The 25,508-nt window shown below is 44.4% G+C and overlaps 1 protein-coding gene across 9 annotated transcripts in view; it reads left to right on the forward strand.

The window, feature by feature from the left end:
* The window catches only part of FSTL4 (follistatin like 4), a 396,562-nt gene that overhangs the window by 205,651 nt on the left and 165,403 nt on the right, over nucleotides 1-25,508 (forward strand). For all 9 annotated transcript variants that reach the window (XM_065690678.1, XM_065690673.1, XM_065690681.1 and 6 more), the window contains one exon: nucleotides 1,167-1,200. In XM_065690678.1, the coding sequence (XP_065546750.1) occupies nucleotides 1,167-1,200 (34 nt within the window). The remainder of the gene's footprint in view (nucleotides 1-1,166; nucleotides 1,201-25,508) is intronic.

Below are 25,508 nucleotides of genomic sequence, written 5' to 3' on the forward strand. Positions count from 1 at the left end.
GTACCACAGAAAGGATTGTGGATGTATTTCAGGAGATGCGTAGCACTTCTCTTTGTCTAAATGTGGTCTGCAGGGAGGTACTTTATTATAGAGAAAAAAAGTACAAATAAACTCATAATAAGCATCAGGTAGGGCAGGAAGCTTAGATGCCTGGGGAGGCTGTGTGTTATTTCCCTATCAAAAGCAAGAGAGGAACAAACCTTTTTTGTTTTCCTTCTCTGACAAACAAACATCTGAGAACAGTGAGCACTAAGGGAATGGAATGAGGTTAAGGCACATCCACAGGAGTAAGAAGCCCCTTACAAGCTTTTGGCAGGGTCTGGAGAGCTTGCACTCAGTGGGGTTAATCCTGTATCACTCATCAGTAGGCACTGCCCAGGTCAATGGGACTCCAGGCAAGATGGTCTTTGAGTCCTCTGTGCTTCTGTTATTTTTGATACAGAAAGTGTCTTGACTGATGGAAACTGTCAGTATTTGTAATTAACCCAGAAATAATGCTACTGCTTGGAATGAAATACGTATTCCTCTGGAGTCTCGCCACTAGTGTGTGTAGTTTGTGCTGCCTGGGATCACAACAACCCTTTGAGCCTTCATGCAATGTCTCTTTAAAAGAAGTTTATTCTAGATAGTAGTGATGCTTTGCAAGAAATAGGGCAAATCATGTAGGTGTGTAAAGGTTGAAAGAGCCCTGGGCTCTAGGCATGAGTAGTCGGGTTGCTTTGAAATTATTCAAGTATTTGAACATGCCTCTGCTAAAAATATCTGTGTTGCCTCCTCCCTCCCCAGCCCTAAATCCTTGATACAGTAATAATAACCCTCCTAGCTGCTCCCTTTTAACATCAATAGAGAAGAAAAATCCATTTTAAAGAAAGATGCTGTGCTCTACCATGTAACTTATCAGAGAATGAAGAATGAGGAATCATTTTAGCTGATCTATTGATCCATTAAATACCTGTGGACAATCTGAAATACATGCTTATAATTACCCCTCAGTTATTTTGTAAAGCTTCGTAGATGCTGCTCTGGGACAATGACTAATGTTTTTAGGGGGTTTTGTTCATGCTGTTTTGAGCAATTATTGTATTAAAAGCAAACCAAACCAACAACAACAACAAAAAACCCCAAATCACAACAAAACCCACAAAAATGTCTCTTTTTCTTTATAGGACTCCAGAAGGTTTGAAGTTACAAGAAGAAAAGGTAGGAAAAAATAGACTTTTCTTTCACTGTGTGCTGCTGTTGAGTATTCTTACAGTCACTTTTAAAAACAAGCGTTTCCACACTTGAAAGAGCGTGCTGCTGTGGGTTTTCAAAGGGGCTGCCTCCTAATCCTCACCTGGCAGTTCTTAGTGTCACAAATTGTAGATTATTGGGTTCTTGTTTCAATAGAAACTCGTTCTTTCAGCACAGAACTGCGCCATGGCCTTGGGGATGCAAGTCAAGGTTTATTGGGTGCTAAATGTGAGTTGTGCTGGTACCCCGAGCCCAGATCCTACTCCTGTAAACTCTTTCGCATTAGTAACTGCTACTATGAGTAGCTGTTTGATGGTTCCCAGCATCTGGGTGAGAATGAGCCTTCAAGGAGCTCGTTGCTGTCATTAATTTGGGGTTTGTTGAGCAGATGTTTTCTGGATCAGGCAGTTGCTTTCCTCATCTGTGTCTGTAGAACATGAGCCATTCTCCTGTACAACAGATTAATGTGTTCCCTTGCCCTGTTCCAGCAGCAGCTTTAATTGCTTCAGGAATCCCATGTATTGGGAAGAAGTAACTACTGCTGTTTACTGCGTAAATGAAAAAGGTCAGGTCCAAGAGTAACATCACCTGGGCAAATAATCTCATTTGGGGCTGTTTTTGTGGTTGTGTTCTATGGTCTTTGTTTGTTTCTTTTTTTACTGTGAGGCTGAGGCAGCAGAGAGGCTTGAAGACATCAAATATATGCCTGTTGCTAAAGGTGAAATCTGTTCAGCTCAGGTTTCTAGCATACATGTGTGTTTGGTCTAACTTATGCCACTCCTCATGAGGAAATCCAGTTTTACAGGCCTTGCCGTGATCTCAGCCTGAGGAGGGCTCTTGGATGGGTCATGGTTGCTTTGAGATGCAGGAGAGCATCTTGGCACCTTTGATGTGGAAACATTTCAGTCATGCTCTAGCTGTAGAGTTTGTGGTGCAATTGATTATAGGCAGGAGACTGAATCCTGAATCCAAGGAGAGTTGTGGAAGTGGACTTACTGAATAAAACTTTGCAGAAGTACTTCTAGTCCTCTTTCCGATACGATTTGGGTCTTCAAGATTTACTCCTCACTGAAAGTAACCAACACCTACAAGAACTTAAATACAGCAGTGTTTGAAAGTGGGGCTGAGCTTATAAGATCATGTGGGTGCTTGGAAAATGTTATTTCAGAGCTATAGCTAGATTTAGAGATCAGTGCCTCTGGATGGGAACTTTCCAGGCTCAATTAGACTGATTTCTTATTGCCTTCACAGGATGACTAAGGCGTGACTTCCATTCAGAGCGGTGAAGCCATACCTTTGTTCAGAAATGCATTCAATATAATGAACTTCTCTGTCAGAAGGCTTCTTAGATCCATGGGTGGAGTGAAGGGGATGGTAGTTGGGGTGTTAAGGTCTATAGATATATTGGGTTTATGCCCAGTGACGCAGTGGGAATAATCATCTCTGAAGAACTGCAAACTCCTCAGAAGTCAAGAAAATGCTGACAGACACAGTAAATACCCTGGTCACAAAAGCCTGTGGATTTGCAGCGCTACCTGGGGATTTTCAGCAATGATTAAGTATCTTCCTCTTTGGAGTTAGCCCTCAATAGTGCCTAAGAAATAATTCAACAAAAGCCTCCTTCAGCAACCTCTTCAGTATTAAAATGTGTGCCGAGCAGATACCAGTCAGTGCTAGGAAAAAGAAGAGGGTTGAAATGTTTGTTATGCACATGAAAGGATTTATTATGAATTTGGGGCTATGGTAGGATCTAATTTTAAGATTCAGGACTTTTTATTTTATTTTTTTTTCCCCTAAAATGGTAATTTTTGCGGATAATAGTTTGTACCTGAGGAAACGAAATGACTGGAAAATGGTTGAGGGTGGGGGGGTTGTGCTTGTTCCCTTCCCTTGGTGGAAGATGTGGCTTTGTTGAAAAGCTGAAAAACTCGAATACCTGCCACCACAAAGGTGAGAGCTGCAGCAAACTTGCTCTGTGCCTGCTTTCATTATCCCGTGTTCAGGGATGAGCCAGGATAATTAAAAAGAGCTGCTGGTGAAAGGAGGGGCAACACTGATTTATGCTTTTCAGGCTCTTTCTGGTTTCGGACAAAAGGTTTGAGTCCTTTCCATTGAAAGCCGATGCTTATCTTTCAAAGGAAACAAAGCCTTGATTGTTGTAAATGTGGAAATACTTTCTTCCCTGTTTCAGCCCTGGATGAGTGCAGTTAAACTGGGAGGCTTTTGGTTTCCAAAGTGTCAGGACTACATATGCTGGAGAAATTTTGAAGCTGCTCCAAAGCTCATTAGAGTCGACAAATGGCTTTCCTTTGACTTCTGTGGGTGCTAGATCAACTATAATGACATGATCTTTTAATTGCTGTGGTACGGAAGGGAGATGCTTCCCTGACTCCAGCTGGCAGCCAACTTCCACCATGATGTATGAAGACTGATTTCCTCCTGCCTTTAAATGGGAATGAGTGGCTGCAGATCCGTTTAGTTCCTGGGATGCCCAACTGGTGCTCAGAAATTACCCTTTTTGACTAATAATGATCTTCTAACAAAAAACCTCCTTCTGGTCGTTGATTAGAAGCTGCAAGAGTATTTCCCTAAATTCAGTTTAAGCTCATTGAGTTGAAATTTTGCTCTCAGTGGGTCATGCATGCAACCCACTGCAATTTCCATCTGCATTATGCTCATGTAATAGCGTGTGGTGTGAGGTGCCAAAGCCAAACAAAACCACAAAACACAACCCGTCCATTCAAGAAGACCCAGCATGGAGTGCACAAGCATAGGATTTGAATACCGTCTTTGTATTGCTCTTTTAGACTAAAATTGGGAGCAGGTTAGAGCAGGCATGCCTTTTGTTCTGTTATCCAGTCTTCTCTCCTTTCCAATTTCTATCTAAATATTCTTCCCTTATTGACTCCATGGGTTTATAGATGGTTTCGGGTGTTATCACTGTTGCTGTTCCAGTGCCCTACCTGCCCTTAGTGCACAGAAAAAGGAAACTGAGCAAATAAGTTAATAACCTGCATCTTTGCATCAGCTGCCCCAGACAGTGAAATAGAGCAGGAGAGCAGATGGGGAAGAGCAAAACTGGAGTAGAGAGCTGGGAAAAGCAGCAGATTGGGTGGAAACAGCAGGCCTTTAGTGGAAAGGGTGGAGAGTAGCATGCAGCAGAAAATTAGGAGACTAAAGGGTTTATGGTAAATTGGAAGAAGCTCTTAAGGGAGCACCTGTAAGGAATTGTCTTGACAGTGGCCAGGCTTAATTTTAAAGATAGGTGAGTTTTCACTGTGTAATGAGGGTAGATGAATGTGCGATACTTACCTGTTGCTGTAAATTAGACCGTATCATTTTATGTATGTAAAACCATATGCGTTCACGTCCATCACGTTCCCCATGTTGAGCAGAACAGGGCCTCTAGTGGCTTCCCCAACTATTTTAGTTGCAAGAACATAGGCACTAATTCTGCAACTTCTGGAGCTGACAAATGCTCCTACTCGTGTTGGCAGTGTGGGGCTGAAGGATGCTGGCTACCAGAATGAATTGTCTGCTGAGTATAACTCTGTGCTCAAGTATATGTATAGTTGCATTAAGCATAAAGAACCAGATCTTCAGTAGCTACAAATGAGCAAAGCCATGCAGAATTTAATGGCCCACCTTTGCTTTTCAGTAGTGGAGGATCTAGCCCAAGCATTTAAAACTTCTAATTTGTTTTTATGTTGCTCGCAATCATCCATTCAACAAATTAGTGTCAAAAGATGCTTTTGAAACCATTCAGCCAAGAAATGTTCTAGCAGATTGCTTCCACTCTGTTTGACCATATAATCTTGTTAAAGGAGATGCAACTCCAGATTTATTCCGACAGGTGACATCCCACTGCCATAAAGACAGGAATTTTATCTGTTTTGAATTAAAAGGCTGAAACCTCTTTGAAGTATTCACAAGCTCTGTATTGTGGATGTCCTGTTTGTGTGTGTGTATATATCAAGATACACCATCCTCATTGTTACAGTGTGTTTCCTAACCACAGTGAGGAGCAGTAGAATATAGCACACCCTGAGCTTTCCCAAGGTGCCATAGTTTTATTGAAACATCTCTAGGGCTGCATTAGTAGTGGTGGAAGATCCAACCAACAACTTAGTAAATACTTCATTAGTTGCCACTTGACTTCGGTTCTTATGTCCTCAATGAAAAACTGAGTCGTGGTTATAAAACAGTGAAGTCCTTTAGGAATTCTGTTCACTTCGTTCTTTCTTTTTGCACGTTTGAAGTTTTTACCTATCCACGGGAGATGGAAGGCTCTCAAAACTTGGCAGAATGGCAAGGTTCTCTCCTCAAGCCTTTCAGAAGCCAAATGAAGTGATCAGTGGTAATTACTTCTGTAGTAAATCACCTATTCATTTCTCATCCCATTGTTTTCCCATTGGCAGAGTCCAAGAAACGTGGTTTTGTTCCTTAGAACCTGGTCAAAGCACACCAAAAGTCAGTAGCTGTGTTGCTCTTTAGAAGCAGTGGTACCTCCGGGATCTTGATTGATTGCCTAGCCGAGTGCCATCCAGATTGTATGATATGATAAATGTACATGTGTGTACGCATATCTCTGGCTTGTCAGGGCATCTGTTGTCAGTGAATGGCAATCTGCTACCTGGGGAAGGGCATTTGGCTGCTCAGAATATTAACTTGGTGTTCAGCTCCTGTTTTTCTAGGCCTGAGAAACTGCAGCCGCTCAGCGCTTTTTGTACCTCATCCCACTTGAATGTTATTCTTCAAACACATGATGCAGCGGGGATGCCCAGTTCTGCAGTGCTGGCAGGGAATTGGCTAGGAATAATGAAGGTAAAAATGGTTTCAAGGAGCTGCCCAAGGGTTTTTTTAGCTTGGATTTTATTTAGAGTCAGGCTAACCCAGTTGGGAAGGGAGGGAGAGGCGCAATTATCCTCTCCCATGTATCTTGTCAGCCATGGTGTTATTACTTGGCATGTTTTGTGGTTCTAAGTGACAAGAGTTAACAGAGGAGTAAAACCATGTGGTGGGGGAAGAACCCCAAATAATCAACTCATTAGCCAGTGTTAGGCACAGTAGTAAATTAAACAATAATGCAGATACTCCTAGGCAGCCTTACTATAGCTGTTGGTATTGCACACACGTGTACAGGACTCTGGACAAGGATGAGTAGCTGCAAGCACTGAGCAGTGACTTTCAGCTTAGCCAGGGGGTTTCTGAGCTGTTTTCTAGGGTGAACACTGTTTGGATTAGTGGTCGTGTTTGCCTTCCAAATGACTGTTGGTTCATTTGGGTGGGTTACTTCTGAAAAGGTCAATGCAGGCGTGGTTTAGCCCAGCTTTGCCAGTAGATGCAGGAAACCCATTGCATGCCCAGCTCTCCCATGCTGGAAGCGGAATGGTTTTGCAGGCTTAAGTCTCTTGTAAATTGATATGTGCACTTTCTGCAGTTAAGTACTTGTGGGCAGGAGAAGGAATGAATTCTGTTCATGGCACAATGGGCAGGAATATTTAGTCAGTAAATATAATAGTACCTGGCTTTGCTGGAGCAGCAGATTGATGGACCCGGAGGAGCTGGAAGTGAAACTTGAGCAGCAGGAAACCAGGCAGCTGTTGCCAACAGCAAGTCAGAGGAAGGAGCTAGTAGGCAAGCTTAGGAGGTGGCCAGACTTCAGTCCCCTGGTGAGGAGGGGAAGAGGATGGAGACAAGCCAACAAGCTAGAAGACTTTGTGAGGATTTACAAGCAGACATGAAATCCTACATACGTGTATTCCATACTGCCATGCTTCATGAACTGGCATCCTCACTGCGGAGCGCTGAGTCTGGATGTGCCCGAGGGCATCTCTCTTTTTCTATCTGAAAGCAGAATGAACTGTGCTCATTTGGCAGCCACATAAGCTGTTTGTGCTGCTGTTGCTGACCGATGTGCCATGCTGCAGCCCCGCTTGGTCATGCCCCGTGTTTTAAGAAGTCCCAGTTTCTCATTTGAGCATGTGGGGAACAGTCTGGACCTCAGTCACATTTATGATCTCTTGCCACACAAAAGGAAGCTACTAATTAAAAAGAAGCAGGGTGCTGCCATTGCTTGCATTCTTTACGTTGCATGCCCATACCCATGGGTACATATTGCACAGCAGTATTGGATCCTAAACCTAGAAATCTCAGACTGCAGTTAGCTCCACTGCTTAGTGGAAGATGCTGGAGCTGTCTGTCAGTGATGCTCATTTACAGCAGAGCAGAAAACCTTGCACTGACCTGCAGCAAAGCAATGGCCTTACCTGCTGGCATGGTCCAGAAGGCTCCTTGAACTACTTCATATCGAGGGATCTGGAATTTCTTGATGTTTAGGGTTTTTCTCATCATTACACCTTGCGTGAATTGCTGACTTAAAGCTTGTGACTGGCATACACACCATGAAGCCAGCTCTGTCTGCCCAGCTCCATGGGACAGTTAACAGCAGGGTTTACTGAACAGACTTTTGGCTTCAGGCTGTGCAAGAATTTTAAGTCAAAAGTATGCAACAAAAGGTAACAACCGTGTTGAGGGAGGCAGCGGAAAACACGGAGTGTCCAAACGAGAAGGTAAATCAATCCTGCTCGTCAGTATTTGGAAACTTTGGGAGATAGATGAGTCTATTTCCTGGAGTTAAATGGAGAGGGTGTTTATTTTCTCTGGTCCATGCCAAGCAAGGTACCTTTCAAGGCACTTCTGGCAGTGTGTGCTCCACGCCTGTGTCTCCCAGTGTGGCACGTCAGGGGCATCCTCTGTGCTGTCAGGGAGGAGATGAGTCCCAACAGGTCATGGTGCTGCCTGCTGCCAGCTCCTGCCTAAGATGATCTCCTTGCCAGCTCGAATGCCAAGTTTTGAGGCAGACTTACTAGAGAGGTTAGTTTTATTCCACAGGGCAATCTTTCCTTCTCTTTCACATCTACCTGTAATCTCTCTGTGCTCCACAGCCTGTAAATAACCTGTCTTTCCCAAGAGATAACCACTTTAATGTTTTTTCCCTTCCCTGACATCCCTTGGCTCTGAGCTTCTCTACTTTTTCCACCTAAACTGGGCAGTGTTTTGGAAGAGACTACTTTGTCCTATAAACCCCATCTTGGGGGCATCATCACCCCCTCCAAAGCACGTACATCCTGCTGACCCAGACCAGTAAAGTAGGGTTGGTTTGCACTGGTTTTTAAGACAACCTCTCTTGAACAAGAGGAGAGGCTTTCAAATGGGCTTTCATTGACTTTAGCATCCTTAGCAGCAGCCAAATTATAAGTGAAATTTGAAGTCGTGTTGGCCCAAGTTTTGGGTGGAGCATTGCTATTTGTATGAAATACTACTTTTCTATTCAGCTGCATGATTATGCTGAAGTACTGCTATGTAGAGCATTGAGTGGTGCAGAGCCCCTCTCGCATGGAAAGGGCGTACACTGCTTGCACCTAATACTGCAAGGCTAAAATATATTGGAAACCCTGCGTCTTCAGAGCATTTATAGAATAAACTTCTTTGTGAGGGTTGAGTTAAGAAAGTGGCAGCAGATGTTTCTGATAATAGTGGTATAATGTAATATGCAAATACTCCTTAAGTCTCTTTATGCAGCATGTCTCAGACATTAGCAGAATAACTAACTCAGACTTTGAGCCGGAAAACCCAGAGTCCAGGATCACGTCTGGGCTCAGTCAGGGTTTAGAGTCATGGTGTTTGAATGTGCTGCTGGTCTGCTTAATGTATAAAAGCATGGTATATATTCAATTACAGACTCACTAGGTTTCAGCCTGCCGTTTCTTCCTGAGGTGAGCTTTAGCCATAAGGGAGAGCAATTACATTAATGTTTTCAGAGCTTCAACTCACTGCCCAAGTATGAGATAAAATAGACAGAAATTACCCTCTTTGTGCTCTTGTAGCTCAGGCACTTAGACCGAAGTGCCTGTGGCCTCTACCTGTGGCAAACACAGCATGTTGAGCTGTCAGCCTGGATTGGCAGTGGCTGAGGCAAGCATCCTTGTGGTACTTGCCTGTGGGTCCGTTATCTTCTACCATGTCCAGTTCTTGCAGAATCATAGAATGGTTTAGGTTGGAAGGGACCTTCAAAGCTCATCTAGTCCAACCCCTTGCAATGGGCAGGGACACCTTCAACTAGATCAAGTTGCTCAGATCCACATCCTGGCCTTGAATGTCTCCAGGGATGGTGCATCCACCACCTCTCTGGGCAACCTGTGCCAGGGTTTTACCACCCTCATTGTGGTGAATGAACCTTTGAGGTGGTTGGTACCACAACCACATCCCTGGCTGCTGCTGTAGCAAATACTCTGCTTAAATTAGTGTATTTTTTCCAGTGGGCTCTGCTTTGTTTGTAAATGTTTCCTTTGGACTTTGCATTTGTAAGCAAGGTTTCAGCTCAGTAATTAGTGTGCGTTAAATATATTATTTATTAAGAACGTAGGAGCCTGTGAAATGGTCCAGTTGGTGTCTGGGAAAGAAAAATCGCCTGTGTGTAAGGTAATGCAATTACTTTTCTAAAGGAGTTCTTATTGTGCACCTAACTGCACATTTAGTGTATTTGATAGACCAAAATAAAACCAGAACAGAATGAATAAGCCATTTTGGTCCGTTGGGTAAATAAAACAGCTAAAGCATTTATAAATATGTATTTAGTCAGCAGAGCTGATTGGCGACTCTGCAACTGCTCCAATGTCTAAGTAATCCAAGTTTAATAGCCTTCCATAAATATTTCTGTTTGTCATGAGGCAGTGATTATTTATCCATGCCGTGCTGCTTGCTTGTGTTTGATGAGATCTTTTGGAGTGTATTAGTTTGTTGGTTTGCATATAACAAGATGGGCACTAAGTGTGTTTATGAAGCGGCGTGAGAGTGCTGCTCATCTTGTCCCCTTCTCCTCCTTTCCATCCTCGCCTCTCCCATGCAGGGAGTCCGTCTTTTGATGACTCTTTTTACGCTTTCAGTTTTGGTGAGGTTAAAATGTGCCTCCTTTCTGCTGAACGTCTAAATCCTGCTTGGAGCAATCCCAGGCACAGCTACAGACTGGGCAAAGAAGAGGTTCAGAGCGGCCCTGCGGAGAAGGACTTGGGGGTGCTGGTCGATGAGAAAATGAACATGAGCCGGCTGCAGTGTGCGCTCGCAGCCCAGAAACCAACCGTATCCTGGGCTGCATCAAAAGGAGCGTGACCAGCAGGGCGAAGGAGGTGATCCTGCCCCTCTGCTCTGCTCTTGTGAGACCTCACCTGGAGCATTGTGTGCAGTTCTGGTGTCCTCAACATAAAAAGGACATGGAACTGCTGGAACAAGTCCAGAGGAGGCCACGAGGATGATCAGGGACTGGAGCACCTCCCGTATGAAGACAGGCTGAGGAAGTTGGGGCTGTTCAGCCTGGAGAAGAGAAGGCTGTGTGGAGACCTCAGAGCAGCCTCCCAGTACCTGAAGGGGGCCTATAGGGATGCTGGGGAGGGACTCTTTGTCAGGGACTGTAGTGACAGGACAAGGGGTAACGGGTTCAAACTGAAACAGGGGAAGTTTAGATTGGATCTAAGGAGGAAATTCTTTCCTGTGAGGGTGGTGAGGCACTGGAATGGGTTGCCCAGGGAGGTTGTGAGTGCTCCATCCCTGGCAGTGTTCAAGGCCAGGTTGGATGAAGCCTTGGGTGGGATGGTTTAGTGTGAGGTGTCCCTGCCCATGGGGGTTGGATCTTAAGGTCCTTTCCAACCCTAACTATTCTATGATTCTATGATTCCAGTGGCCCCAAAGGTGTGACAGTCAGTGGGGCTCAATCTGAGCCCAGCTGCTCCTTCTGATTGAGTATAAAACCATTTCACATGTATTATGAAACTCATCTAATAACGTGTTTTACCAGAATTGGTATGTGTGAAAAGTGCTTCTGGACCTGTAGCACCTGTAGATTTCAAAGCCCGTTCTTTCCAAAGATGTAGGTTGGATTTTGGCTTTTAGATTTGTTCAGCACATTGGTCTGGCTCTGTTGAGGTTATCCCTAAATGTCTGTTCTGTGGTTTGCTGTGTGTAAGAGCTGGTGGAAAGGCCGCAGCTGAAACCCACTTTGTGCAGCCAGCAGGTAATAGCATGAAGTTATGCTTTTACTTGGGAAATAAAAAGCATAAGAAAAAGTCCTGTTTTTTTCCATGTGCAGGAGTTCTTCAAAATGTCATTTCTCATAAGATTTCAATTTGGTTTCTCGCTGCAGCTGCAGAGCAGGTCGACAGCGGCCTGCGATGCCCGTTCTTCTGTTCATTTTGCTTCTCCTATTGAAATTCTATGTTGTGAATTGCCTGTAGTAAGAATAGCTTTTCTTGTAGTTACTTAGGTTTATTGCATTTTGAGTTTCCTGTTTTGTTTGCCATAGTTGTGCTTTCCTCTTTACCCGTATTTATTTCCCCAGCATTATTAGTTTTCTTTAAATTACAGGATAATCATAGTTAGGTTTTAGCTCTGATTGGCCATTACATACAGAAGTTCATCAGCTGCTTTTAGCAGAGTCAACATTGTGGCAAACCTTATTCCCTGGGAATAGAGTCAGTGAAGCCAGAAATTGGAAGCAGCCCTATGCAGCTTCTCAGCTGTTATCAACACGTCCAACTCTGCTGGCACCCGTGTCAATGAGGGCTGATCCATTGCCAGAGACATTTGTATAGGAAAACAAACAGTTTGTGCAAACAGAGGGTTGCTGGATTAGAGCAGATGTACCGCAGCGTGTGAGGTGACCATGTCTGCACCCTGAGATGCTGATGGAACTCGCTCAGTGTGCAGGATTCTGGGTCCAGGCTATGTCTAACACTGTTCAACAATGAAATAACTTTTGTGATCCATAGAACACCCTCATAAATGAAGAACTCTATTCCCCAAACTATATAATAACGCTTTAAACAGTGAACCTCAACAGCAGCCAATAAGTGAGCTAAATGGATGAGCCCCTTGAGCGGGTTTGTCAGGCAGGAGAGCTCATGGACTGTTTGGTGTGCTGGGTCCTGATGCTGGGAGCTGGAGTGAGCAGCCAGAGTCCCGGGAAAGATGGAAAGAAGGCTCCTAGGAAAACAAAGTTGGTTTGCCATAGTGATGATGAGCTGCCTGGCCTGGGCTGCAGAATGTAAGATACAGGACTATCTCAGTTTACAGTGTTAAAACCAGTAAGGAGCAACTCCTTACTGTGAGGCACAACATGGAGAATAACTCAAAGCCCTTAGAAGTACATTGCATTATCCTGGAAGCCCTGACTGCTCCTCAATACTATGAGACATCTTAATTAGAGGGAAATCTCACATGGGGGTAGCAGTAAAGAAGCAGAGGCAGCAAAAATCCTTTTTTTCCTTTTGGAAATCTAATAAATGCTTCCTGCACTTGGAGGTCCACATTTAGATGACACCTCTAGATATGTATATTCAAAGCAGGTCAGGTGGATTAAGGCATTGCCAAGTGAGCATTTTTGGGAAGTCACAGTGTGCAGTTTCCGCTGCAGCATCCTAACGCATCTATAGGAAGTGTGGGGATGCTGGTGAAGTAATCAGGCTTTGAGTGAACTTCAAACAGATTTCTGTTTGAATGTGAGACAATGCTGAAAATGGCTTTACCACCTTTTGATGTTCACCCAGTATAAATAACATCACCAGAACTAATCCTTGCTGATCTGTGTATCAGGCATCGCGGTTTTCTCTTCAAAGGAAGTGTGTTCATCAGGGCATGTTTATTATAGCTGAGCTGTATTCCCTCTGATGCTGTGACCCCATCATCTTTCAGACAACTTTAAGTGAGCACCCTCTAGTATTTGAGAACAGAAATAATAGAGTAATAGAATAGAATCATAATTACAGGTCTTTGTCTTGCCTTTCACCCCCTTTCCAGCAGGCAGAAGCTTTAATGTGATTGTTTCAGAAGATGTGTGTTCACTGCAGAATGAGAGACTGGTCCCATCATGAGAACAGTGCTGCTGGTCTTGCTGTGTGTCTATGCACAAACACGGACCTTTTCCATGGATGTTCTCTGTTTGGAAAACCTGGGGGATTATTTTCAGTTTCAGGTATCACAGCAGTTAATAGTGGGAATGAGATAACTGAAATGGCTTGAACCTGCCCGAGGGGAGACTGAGCTGAGCTCTTAGGCAGAAGCTCTTCCCTGTGAGGGTGCTGAGGCGCTGGCACAGGGTGCCCAGAGAAGCTGTGGCTGCCCCATCCCTGGCAGTGCTCAAGGCCAGGTTGGACACAGGGGCTTGGAGCAAGCTGCTCCAGTGGAAGGTTTCCTTTATCCATTCCTGCTTTTGTGGCAATAATTTTCAGCCCCTCCTTAAACCAAACCTCTTGTTCATTCTTTCCGTGTATTCCCATGGGACAACAGGATTTCTGTCAAACCAGCAATGCGATTCCTTTCAAGCAGCTAACTGGAGGCGGGCAGGGGAGCGTGGCTCCGTGCGTGCGTGTCCCCTTTGCTGATGTGCTGATCAGCAAGCGCCTGATGTTCGTGGTGCTCTCCAGAGAGAGGCAGCTCTAGCGGGAGAGCCATTAATATCCAGCCACTCTGTCAGTGGGAGCTAAGCACAGTGCACTTACTTAATTTAGATATTACATCTTTCTCTTAGCTCAAACAAACACCCCTTTGTGAGCATAAAATTCTCCTCTGCAGCTTTAGAGATGGAGCTGTTTGTCTTTAGATGTGCTCTGTTGGGAAGGGCTCTGAGGAGGATGAGCGGATGGGTTCTTGAAGCTCTTCTGACCTATGCTGGGGCAGGGGACCATGTATCCTTAGTGGCTCCAAGGGCTTTCAGTCACGAAGTAGTTAAAGGTGGTTGGTCAGAACTGCTTTGTTTGAGGTTGCAGTTAAAAACACAAGCAAAAAACCAACCCCAAACTGGACGGTTTTAGCTCACTATTGCAAAATCTCATCTGCAGCATGTTAAAGAGGCACCCTGTAGCTTTCCTTACAGCTTAGGGTCGTATAAACAAGAATAAGATGAACTAATAGAACTAATAGCTATTAAAATTGGGACTTGTGCTGCCTTAAATACAGCAAAGGTCTCTATTTGGTTTCTGGTGAGAAGGGATGAGTTCAAATTCAGCTTCATGACTAGCGGTGAAGCTAAGCGTTCCCTAGATCATAGGGAAACAAATTCCTCTCCGTTTGATGCTACACATGCTGCTGCTGTAAAAATCAATGTTTGTTTTGTAGAAATGCCATCTATGCTAGTATTTCTGTTTAATTAATGGGGAGATCGCTGATGCCACCAGTGTTTCCCTTCAGGCATGCTCTGTGGCAAAAAGAAGATCGGAGATTTCCAGGAATATACCTATGGGTATAAGCCATAAGGTTCTGTTAGACCTTGGAGAGAGCACACAAACTTCTTTTTCTTTAATTCAGATAAAAATCTGCTTTTCTGCGCTGGTTATTTGTCAGGCACTAGAATAGGAAAGTTAAGATTTGTAGGGAGAAGTAGGATCTTTTATTAGGCCAACTGAGATAGAAGGATGGTTGGGAAGCTGTTGAGCGCAGAGCCGTTTGTCAGGTCTAGAGCAGTAATGGCGATTGTCAGATACTGTCTTAGCTCCCTTTATTCTTGAACTGAATTTGCTGATTTTAAAGTTACTGTAAACACAGTCCTTTTACTTGCTATCAAAATCTAAGTATGTGTGTTTGCCAGCTGCTATGATAAGGATGGGAGACCCAAAGCCATTTTTATCTCCCTTGTCTGTCTCTTTTTAATCTTTCATTTTGGGTTGCAAAAATACAGATAACTTTAGAGAGTGTTTAATGTGATGCCAACTGACTGTAGGACTTCAGATAAGACACTGATCTGGCAGCAAAGGCTTTAGGGGTACATTTGTGGTGGGGCATCAATGGAGTCTGAGCCTTATTTCTGGCATATTTCTGCTTTATTTTTTTAGGACTTAGAATTGAGCATTTTGGTTTTCTATTTGCTGGTGGCCTGGGCCATGCTCTTGGGTGTTCTTTGCCCTAAAAATTCCTTCTCCTGCATCCTGAGATAAGGAAAAAACACATGAAAACGTGGTTCACTGGAGTGCAAACATCACCAAAGCTGGAATGATTTCTGAGATAAAATCAAAGTAATTGTCATACCGTGTGCTTCGTAATACTATCACACGTCCATCTCGTGTAATCTGATAGTTAGGATGTGCCTTTTTCCTTAAAGTGGTAGTGAATCCTTTAGGTCTCGGGGTTTAGCGTGTCACTGTCTGCTAATGGCAGACTGTTACTGATCCAACCGTATGGACTCTCGTGAGTTACAGATAATTACAATTGTGTGCGTATAACAAGAGAAAAAGGCTGAAACTCAAGTAGCAGAATATCCTCTGGAAATGAGGTGTAGCTTCTAGTACTGTCCCCTGGAACTGGGGTCACTCAGTCTGCAGGAGAGATGTGAGCCTCCGAGGTAGTCGGGCTGGTTTTAGAGTCGCAGTCCCACAATTACATGTGTAATTCCTTGTCTAAAAATGGAAGTGTTGTTTTTGCATGGAGTGAAGAAAGCTCCTCTCCCTAGGTGGGATTAATCTGTAGTGTGTTTTGAGGGTATCTCCTGGAGGAGGGAAATGCATAGGAAGGAGCTTGGGCTACCCCTCTCTTGCTGTTTGTATTTTGGTTTTAAGATGAGGAGCGCAGCACAGTGGCTAATACATTGAAGGCTGTGACACTGGCACGCTGTCTCCCCAAAGCTTTCACGGAAGCAAATCAAAACTGTTAGGGTGCTGAGGCACTGGAATGGGTTGCCCAGGGAGGTTGTGAGTGCTCCATCCCTGGCAGTGTTCAAGGCCAGGTTGGACAGAGCCTTGGGTGGGATGGTTTAGTGTGAGGTGTCCCTGCCCATGGCAAGGGGGTTAGAACTGGATGATCTTGAGGTCCTTTCCAACCCTAACTATTCTATGATTCTATGCTGAATTAGGCTCTGCTGTTGCCTGAGAGGCTCCATCTATTCTGGTACTTTCAGTAGCAGAAGCAAGAAGAAATTTATGAGCACAGTTAAAAATACTCCTATTGATTCTGGAGCTATATTAGTCTGAGTGATTTGGAATACTTTACTTTCTCTGTGTGCAAACCTCATTTGGTTGCTGTTTTGTGCCTTTGTCATGATTTCAGTGAAGCAAGTTTAAAAGGGAAGTAGTATCAATTGATCTAATACAAGTTGTAAGTGGAAAAACAGGCACTGCTTTGGAATCGGCTGCAAGGAGACGCTGGATCCTCTGGGGTGCTTGTGCTCAGTGCTTCCGTAGAATTCCAGAGTGGTTTGTGTTGGAAGGGACCTTAAAGCTCATCCAGTTCCAACCCATGCCACGGGCAGGGACCCCTTCCACTGGAGCAGCTTGCTCCAAGCCCCTGTGTCCAACCTGGCCTTGAGCACTGACAGAGATGGGGCACCCATTTGAGTGCTGGCATCAGACGCTAAAATATCTGAGATGCGAAGCTGAACATGGTCCTGCCACATCAGAGTCCTGCAGAGGGACCTCTGTGCTTGTGGGACCAGTGGAAGGCAGTCTTCTGCTGTGCCCCTCTGGTCCCTCACCCAAGAGAGCTCCTTTCCCTGGCATAGTCCCAGACCGGAGGATGCCTGATATTGTCAGACATTAAATGTAAAATTACATGAAGACACAAGGCCTCTGAGAACCTAATTACATTTGAAAAATGAGGCTGTTTATTTCTGGCCTTGTGCTGTACCCATCAATGATGCTGGAAGGGGGTAGGTTTGGAGCGGAGGTTGGGTCTGACCCAGGCTGGAGCAGAGAGGTCTCTGCTGCGGGGTCTGCCCTTGGCTGCACTGCATCTGCAGAGCATGACCTTTCAGAAGCACTGGTTGCTGCTGTGCTTGTGCTGCAGTGCTGCATCGCATGCCGATGGGCAGAGAAAGTGATTCTTCAAGGCTGGTGAGAAAGAGCTTTAAGGCTCTCTTCTCTGGAAGTAAATTTATTGGCTAAAGGAAAGTTGAATGGGATCACTTGTGAAAGAGGAGCAGCAGCAGAATGAAAAGGCTGCCGGGGAACCTGCTGCTGCTGGAGAGAGGTGCAGGAGGGTCAGGGAGAGACGGTTTCTGTCCTGTGGCAATTAGGAAGGGTGAGAGGGAGGATTGAGTGGAACAGAAGAGAACCAAATGCTTTGAAGGGAAAAAGCCCTGGGTTTAGTCTGGCTTACTGATCCGCATCTTGATTTAGTCATTTATGGAGATGGGGCAGTGCTTGCAGGAGGCCAGGAGCCTAGGAGATGGATTTGTTCTCTGCGGAAGATACTTCTGCTGCTGGGCAGCTGCTGGTGCTTGTCGGTGTTTTCAACTGTTTTTCCTATGTGTAGGTCTGGAGCAGGTGTGTTTCCTGTAGAATCCTTTGGCGCATTCGTCAGAGCAAATCCAAACGGAAGCCCGGGGCATTTTCACATCGGTGTACCATGGCCAGATGCTGGTGTCCCGTCAGTGCTGAAAGGTTGCTGTGTGCTCTGCTCTGCAGGGTATTACCAGCCTCAAGTCTGCACGGGAAACCTGTCCTTCTGCCCCAAAGTCCCCTGGCATCCTTCCCATCACCCCGGCATCCTTCCCATCACCCTGCAGCACCGCTGCGGGCCAGACCTGCTCTTGCTCCCCGAGCCATGTCTCACCCCTCTGGAGGCAGTGCGGGGAGTTGTGTGCTTGGCTGTGTTTGCAAATTTGGCCTTTAGCTGCTTGGTCTCCTGTTCTGCTGACGGCTGGAGAGATCATGCAGAACATACAGAAGGATGTGGTTGTGTGCAATGAATAATTATGAAGTTTGTGTTACTGCTTGCGCCAGGTTTGAGAGACAGCCTTCGTGGTGTTTGTGTTACAGAGCTGCTGCTGGAGCAAGGGCGAGCCTAAAGTGACAGCATTCAGCATCTCAGCCAGTGCCTCCAGGACCAGCATCCTCCTGTCTCTTAGACATCATTGCGTGCCCTTCCAGCAACCCTCCTTTTATTTAAGGAGCAGCTCCAAGTATGCTGGAGGTGGAGTTTCTTCAGAGAACTCCACTGTCAAAGTCAGCGTGACTTTTCTGTTTAGCTGTGCTGAATTGTTTTTGATGTTTCTGTGGTATGGACTAGCCTCAAATGCCTTCCCTCTGTACCTCATTGTGGTACACAGCCCTGTGAAACAGCTTCTTACAGCTCTCTCTGGGGAAGGCAGTGCTTTACATTGAGTGAGAGATGAGACTGCAGGGTCGGCGCTTCCCTGCCTTCAAAACAAATAAAGCCCTGTTTCAACAGCCTGAGGTAACTGAGTGTTACCCTGGTATTTTGAAGCAACTTCTTTCAATAGAGGGAGGCTTTGTTAATACCATAGTACTGGAGCGATACTCCACAGCTGATATCTGCAAAATCGCTTTAGTTTTGTACTTCATTATTTCTACAGATCTTACTTATCCTTGAAGGTTTTGGTTTAGTCTGAGCGAAAAGCAGGCATTTGTACGTGTGATCCAGTCATGCAAGGAGATGCTGGGTATGCAGCTTGGGTTTTTCCTATGAATAGGAGATCCAGACAGAAAAAAGAGCTATAATTACACAACCGTCTGTGCTCTCCCATTCGATTAAACCAAGGATCCCTCATATCCTGTGTGTGCAGGAGCCAGTGCACGGCATGCCAGTGGTCGGGAGCCTGCACGTGTGCCTGCCCCTCGTATAAATGCAGTAATGCTTGAGCCGGGGAGACATGGCAGAAACCCACCTGCTCCTGACCCTTCCAGTACTGACGGCACAGATTTGCTCCATGTTGTTTACCTGGAGCAGGCAGGAGAAAACTGAAGCCTTTATGGATTTGTCTGTGGCCACGAGGAACATGGCAAAGGGCATGCGATGGCATCGCCCAGGATAGACCGTGAGCACAGCTCTTCATCTAGAGCCTGTGAAGATTTTACCTCCAATAACTCATCCTGCTCTGTCCTTCCTATCTCTCCCTCAGCTTTACAAAATGTATTCCACGTACACAGTGTCTCCCTGCTCGAGCCGGTTATCTGCCTCTCAACAGCTACATATTCTTTCAAAGTACTCTATTACTGCTAGGATTTGATTTTTATATATATCCAATCATTTTGCTATTGTGCTGCTTGTGTGCGGCTGTGGATGCAAAAGCGTCTTAGCTCCCTGCTTTCCCCTCCACTCCATCTCTCACTGCAGTATCGATATTTCTGTATGTAGTAGTAAAATTAATTCAATTATGTTCTCTGTTTATGAACTAGTTTATTGCTTTAATTATTTATGGCTACTGCAGCTAATTTGATTTAGGCAATATTTAGTTCTGTTTCAGTAACTTTTCATTTTAAAAACAAACTGCTGGCTTGAATTCATTGGCATTAACAACCTGTTATTGATTAGTTTGGCCTCAAACTGTGTGATGAGGAAAGAGTGGCTGTATGCCACGCTAAGCCTTCAGACCGGAGTGTTAACAGCAAGTTGTTTTTCTTGGAGCAGGTCTTTAGGAAGTGTAGGAAGGAGTGTAAGGAAGGTTGAATCCTCTCGGATTTCTGTGGTTTGAGCTTATCTTTGTAGGAAGGAAGGAAGTCAAGGATGCAGAACTGAAAACCTGCAATACCCCTTCCCACTTCCGTACTTCAGTTACAGCATTCAGGCGTGTTTTGTTGTGAATTGGTAATAACGCGTAGTGGTGACATTGGGTCTGCCGGTCTGTGTATCTCTGAGGGTCTGCTCTCCAATTTGAGGAGCTTAATTTAAAACCTATTAAAACCAATTGGAAGGCTTCCTCTTTTGCTTCTATTTTATTTCATACCCTGTCTCCAGTAATGACTTGCTAGCTTTTCCCTCTGTCATTATGTTCTGCTGTCTGGTCATGATTTAGAAGACCAAGAGGTTAAATAGCTTCTCTTCCACCGTTCTGGTTACCTGTGAGAACCTCAAGGGCTACGCTTGAGAGTGGGAAATTAAGGTCTTGTTTGTATATTATAGTTCAAGGGTGAGCTTTAAGGCTCCTTCCAACCCAAACCACTCTGTGATAGGCTTATCCATTGTGGTGGTCAGGGCACCGCTGCCCACCCAGCTCAGGCTGGGGCTCTGATCTACTCTGTGGTCTTTGTGTTGGGTCTGGCCAGCTGCAGTTTCATGTCCTTGCCTCAAATGAAGCATAAAAGGCTATAAAGTGCTGTAGGTCCCTGTGGTTCTGCTGCCTTCTGAAGGTGCAGAACCCTTTAAAGGTGCAGATCATCCTTTTTTTTTGTGTGTGTCCTTGAGCTCTTCTGTGGAGAAGTGAAAGGTTGAGGGAGGCTTTTCTGTAGCCGCCTCCTTCCTCTGACAAATACCCTTTATTCTCTGACAAATACACTTGATTTATTCTGTACCACAGCGTGGTGTTTACAGCATATGCAGTGATATTAAACAGCTGCCACGTCTGAAGCCAGAGGTAGCAGCAGCAATCCTGGAGTGTCTGTGTCAGCTCACGTCAAATCCCCGGGGATGAAGGGCTCTATTAAAAATGTAAGCTCATTATCACTAATCTTGAAAGTGGGCCGCTGCATTTAACATATATAATTATAACCTTTCCAACAAGATGATTTCATCTGCTGGAACATCTGGGAATTGGTTTTGCAGTATCACGTTTCAGGGGGGTGAAAAATCTCCCTATTCTCTCGGAGGATTCTGTGGGATTAGTTGCTGCCGTTTGCTGTTGCGTATCCCTGCAAATGTTTGTATAGTTATGTGTATCTCCGATGCATTCTGCATCCTTTTAGTGTGTTTGTGTTGCCTTCACCAGTGATGTGCTGGGACGGTCCCCTTCAAATACAGACAGGCTTTTGCCAGGGTTGATTTGAGGAATGGTCTGACAACGTGTGCAGGAGTTTACTGAGGATGGCAGAGTACTTGCTTGTGCAATCAATTTGGGAATAACCATCCTGACTTGGAAAATCACCTGAAAAAGTGATTTGCATGAATATTTACAGCATGAAATGCGGTAATAGACACACACTGATACTCATTGAAGGATCAAAGGCTCTGGGAAGCCTTATAGCATACTTCCAGTACCTAAAGGGGGCTGACAAGAAAGCTGGGGAGGGGCTTTTGACAAGGGCAGGTAGGGACAGGATAAGAGGGAATGGCTTTATACTGACAGAGGGGACAATTTTAAGTCTGTCTTGTAGGAGTCCCCTCTTACCCTTAGAAAAGACCATGCCAGTGGAGAGGTTCATCATCATTTAGTCTCCTTTTTGCGTAGAAGTGGTAGAGCACCAAGCAAAAGTAGTGATGGAGAAAGAGAAATTCACACATAATTGGAGCAATGTGAGCATGTGACACCTTACAGATTTTTGCCCACGTTGGAAAGATACTGTAAGCCTTGCTGGCTTTACAACAGGGTCTCAACCAGCCTCTCATCTTGGTGTCTTGAGTCTTAATGATCTCTTCATAAACAAGATATGAGCAAAATAGGGCCTTTTCATACACTCATAAAACTTAATTAAGGACAAACTGAATTAATAGAATTCATTTACACCTGCAGTTGAACTGGGTAGCACATTCTCTTTCCTCAAATGTTTAACCACTGTAATTAATACTATTTTACGGTCGGTTAAAGCATCCCTAACTTTGTTCAGCCTTGGAGAAACTGGGTGTTTCTTTTGTAAGAACTTAACTAACACTGATTCCAAACACTGAATCCCCACTTTTATTTGGAGATGCTCAAGTTCCAGAGAAGGAAGGGTTTAAGATGTCTTATTTCTCTAATAGGCTAGCATGGTTGCTAAGCCTGATTGCACAGAGCCCGTCTCTGTGGCTCCACATGGAACCCATTCACTCCTCTAGAAACCCTGTCAAATCGTTTCAAAGTTAGAAATCAAGGAGCGCATACAATAGGTGAAGTGATTCAATGATTTAACTCTATTTAAAACAGAAGAACTCCTGTTACGTGTCTCTCTCCCCTTTTAAGCATTTCCATCAAGAGGATTGATTTCAGTGTCACGTGGAAGGAGTAAGGATGTTGCTGAACATTTAAATAATGACTGTGGAAATAAATAGCGATGTGAAATGGGTATATCTGCCAGTCACTGCAGCCCCTGTGCGGGGCAGCAAAGGAAAAGACAGCTTTAAAAGGCATCTAGCCAAGAGAGCGCCCATTGTGCCATTGCAAACCTGATTGTACTCTTGATAAAGATAAGTTTGAGGATGTTTTCTTCCATAAGCACAAACCAGGGGATTAAAGTCAAGTTAAGTTTTGTGTGTGTACAGTGGCTTGATTAGAACTTTAAAAATTGATGGTTAATTAAAAGGACCAGAAGTAAAAGGGATATTAATTTTACTTGGTCTGTAATATCGCGGCAGTTATGTTCAATCATTTGTAAGACAGAAGGCTGTAAAATGCATCCTGTGGTGAGGTTATAGCGAAGCTAAACATCGTCATAAATAACAGAATTCAGCTATCTGTTTACTGATCTCTAAATAAGGTGTGATTGGAGTAAATATGATGGGAGACATTTAATTAAACTGAATGAAGGAGTGTGGTAAACATCACGACACTGCCAACGAAAACAAAATTAATGTGTTGGCAGACCACATAGTTACAACTCTAAAGTGCATCTATAACAATGTCCTTGTGATAAATGCTTCAGTACCCCTGTGAATGCCTTCAGATTGATTCAAGGGCATCCAGGTGCCATCGTATCTTGCCCAGCCTCTGTCAGGGTTGTTGTGCTGCTTATTTTCAGTGAAAACATTGCAAGAGTGTATTCCATAAGGAGAAAACTGGCTAATGCCCACAGCTCTACTAGAGGAAAATACAGCTTGCATTGCAAGGATTGATGAGTGCATTGTCATACACGTCAAAATATTCTGGTCTTGGTAGTAGTAAGTCTTTTTCTGTGGGTTGCTTCTGTTCTCTTTTTGATATTTTCAGTAAAGACATGGAAATATGTTGTAATTAATCCTATCTTTGCTGATACGTTTCTGCTCCATTCTCGTGTTTTGTCTAGAAATTGCTGGATCCAGAAATGGGGGAGGATTCCTCCTGTGTCACAGGGAGGAAGCCTTGTCTAAGATGTAGCTCCTGCTTGGAGGTATTGTTTGGAGTAGCTGATAAACCTCAGCCCAAAATCTTCTACTTTGCTGCAGTAGTTTTATTTCTTGTCCCCACCATGCAAAACTGCTGCTCTGTTGCCTCCATTTAGATTCCCTCTTCCCTTCTGTATCCTGTTTTCATTTTTTTTGCGGGCAATCTAATCAGTCATGCTCAGGTCCAAGTTTTCCCTTAGACAAGCTATTGCTGTCTTGTTGCTTGTAGTATCGCCATGGGGAAGTGCTCAGGGTACACGGGTGTATCCAACTCTGATGGCGTCTGCCTTTTACAACGTGAACCAAGGCAGCATCTTTCTTTGCTGCTTTTCAAATGAGAGCAGTGCCTAATTCCTGGGTAGCCCATGTGGAGTCTACAGAGCTGTGTTCATCAGAAAAAGCCCCACCAAATTTCTTATTGCATACCAAATAAATCGTAGGAGTTTGCATTCATAGGAGAGGTGTCAGAACCACGAACGTACCAAGTTGGTAAGTACTGACTTTGTGCTTTTGGAGGACTTTCTTCATAAAATGAGGTGGAGAGGAGTTGAGGTTAGAACACCAAGTACACTGCACAGACAGATGAAACCAGAGGCTGTTAAGAGCCCTGTCTCTTGAAGTATGCTTTGTGACAGAAGTACATGAAAATCCCTCTCTGCAGGTCCCCATCTGTAACTGCGTTAATGGAGCTTTGAATAACACAGCGCAGCATTGCTGCAGTCGCATGGTTTTATCATGCTTTTTCCATTATTTCAACTTCTTCTGTGGGAACCAGACTCATCCTTTCTGTTCTTTCTACTTTTGTTGGACATAAAATGTGTGGGATCCTGCCAGGGAGGTGGCAGCATCACACTGTACACGTGGAATAGTCCCACGTGGCCTTGCACGCTTCATAGTGCACATCTTGTGCCCAGCAGTTAGTTTCTATTTCTACTCATCCTTTAACATCTCAGCTTCCAGACCTGGACTGAGTGGGGTGCACCCCTGGGGAAGCTGAGAAGCATAACTAATTGTTTCTTCCTCCATGTGTATTTAAATGAGTTGGGAGCAGAGCCCCTGTGCTTGACACTTTATCAATACTGCCTTCATTAGAAGTTCACTTTTGTTCATTAAAGTTCCCTTTTGAGATGTAATTTGTCACTTCCGTTCAAGTGAGGAGAAGGGCATCTGGAGGAATTGGCATGGTTGCATTGTTTCTTGATGTTGTAGATTCACAAAGAAGTTGGTGGGATTGGCATGTCCTGCTGCTGGAGTTGATTCAGGTCAGATTAAAACTGCACACGTTTAGACCCATCAGCAGTTTGGGTGGGTTTCATGGAGCCAAAAAACCCTTCTCTTCCCTACCCATGTCTTCCATTTGACTTGCTGGAGGGCAGCCACAGATGTCACCTCACCAAGGGCAAGTTTCAAATTCAGTACATATTGGTAATGGTACCTGTGTTCAGAGTCACATTCTTTGCTTAAATCCAGCCTGTGAAACTTCACTTGATGATTCCTGTAGTGTCTTTTCCAATGTGGACATCAATGTGATGACCCATAGCCTACTGAATTACTAAGGAAACTCTTCGGAAGACATTCAGGCTTCATTAAAGACTTCAGAAATATTAAAATACGCTTTATGGGTTTAGCCATGAAGACATCTTTTCCCTAAAACATGTAGCAGTCAAGCTGAATGTGGAAAATTGGATGAAGGTCTCTGAGCAATGACAGCTCTCATGCTTCCAGTGTTCTGAGACTTCCCACATGATGCAAAACTGAAATACCAGGTCCCAGCTACAAATACCACACACAGCTACTGGTGTGGCTTCCTTCAAGCTCCTGCTTGAAGGAAGGACCCAGGGTAGCTTTCCCTCCTCTCTGAAGTGACTGTTCCTTGATTCGTAATTATTAAGTTATGATAGAAAGGCTTAGTAGCTTCTTGAGAAACAAGCACAACATTAATGTTGACAATTAACCCAGTTGTTCTACCATGCAGGAAGGTGCAATTTTTCTGTTCATGAAAAATTAAGGCCTGCTTTGATCATTTGGAAAGCATAAAGTAAACTAATGAAGCAACTTGAGTACATGAATTCCAGCGTTCTTCATAAGTAAATACGCAGCATCGCTCCTCGTAGGTCCAGAGGATCTAACTACAGTCTCAAAATAGAAACCCACAGAAGAAAGAACAATTAAATTCGCAATGAATTCAAAGAGCTGAGGGGGGATGATGTCATGCTTGAGAATGTATCATTTATTCTCTTTGTGTACAGTGTACACAGCGTGCTGTATGTAATGTGTACCCTTTTTTT

Source organism: Lathamus discolor, chromosome 10 (genome assembly GCF_037157495.1).
Source record: "Lathamus discolor isolate bLatDis1 chromosome 10, bLatDis1.hap1, whole genome shotgun sequence".
NCBI lineage: Eukaryota > Metazoa > Chordata > Aves > Psittaciformes > Psittacidae > Lathamus > Lathamus discolor.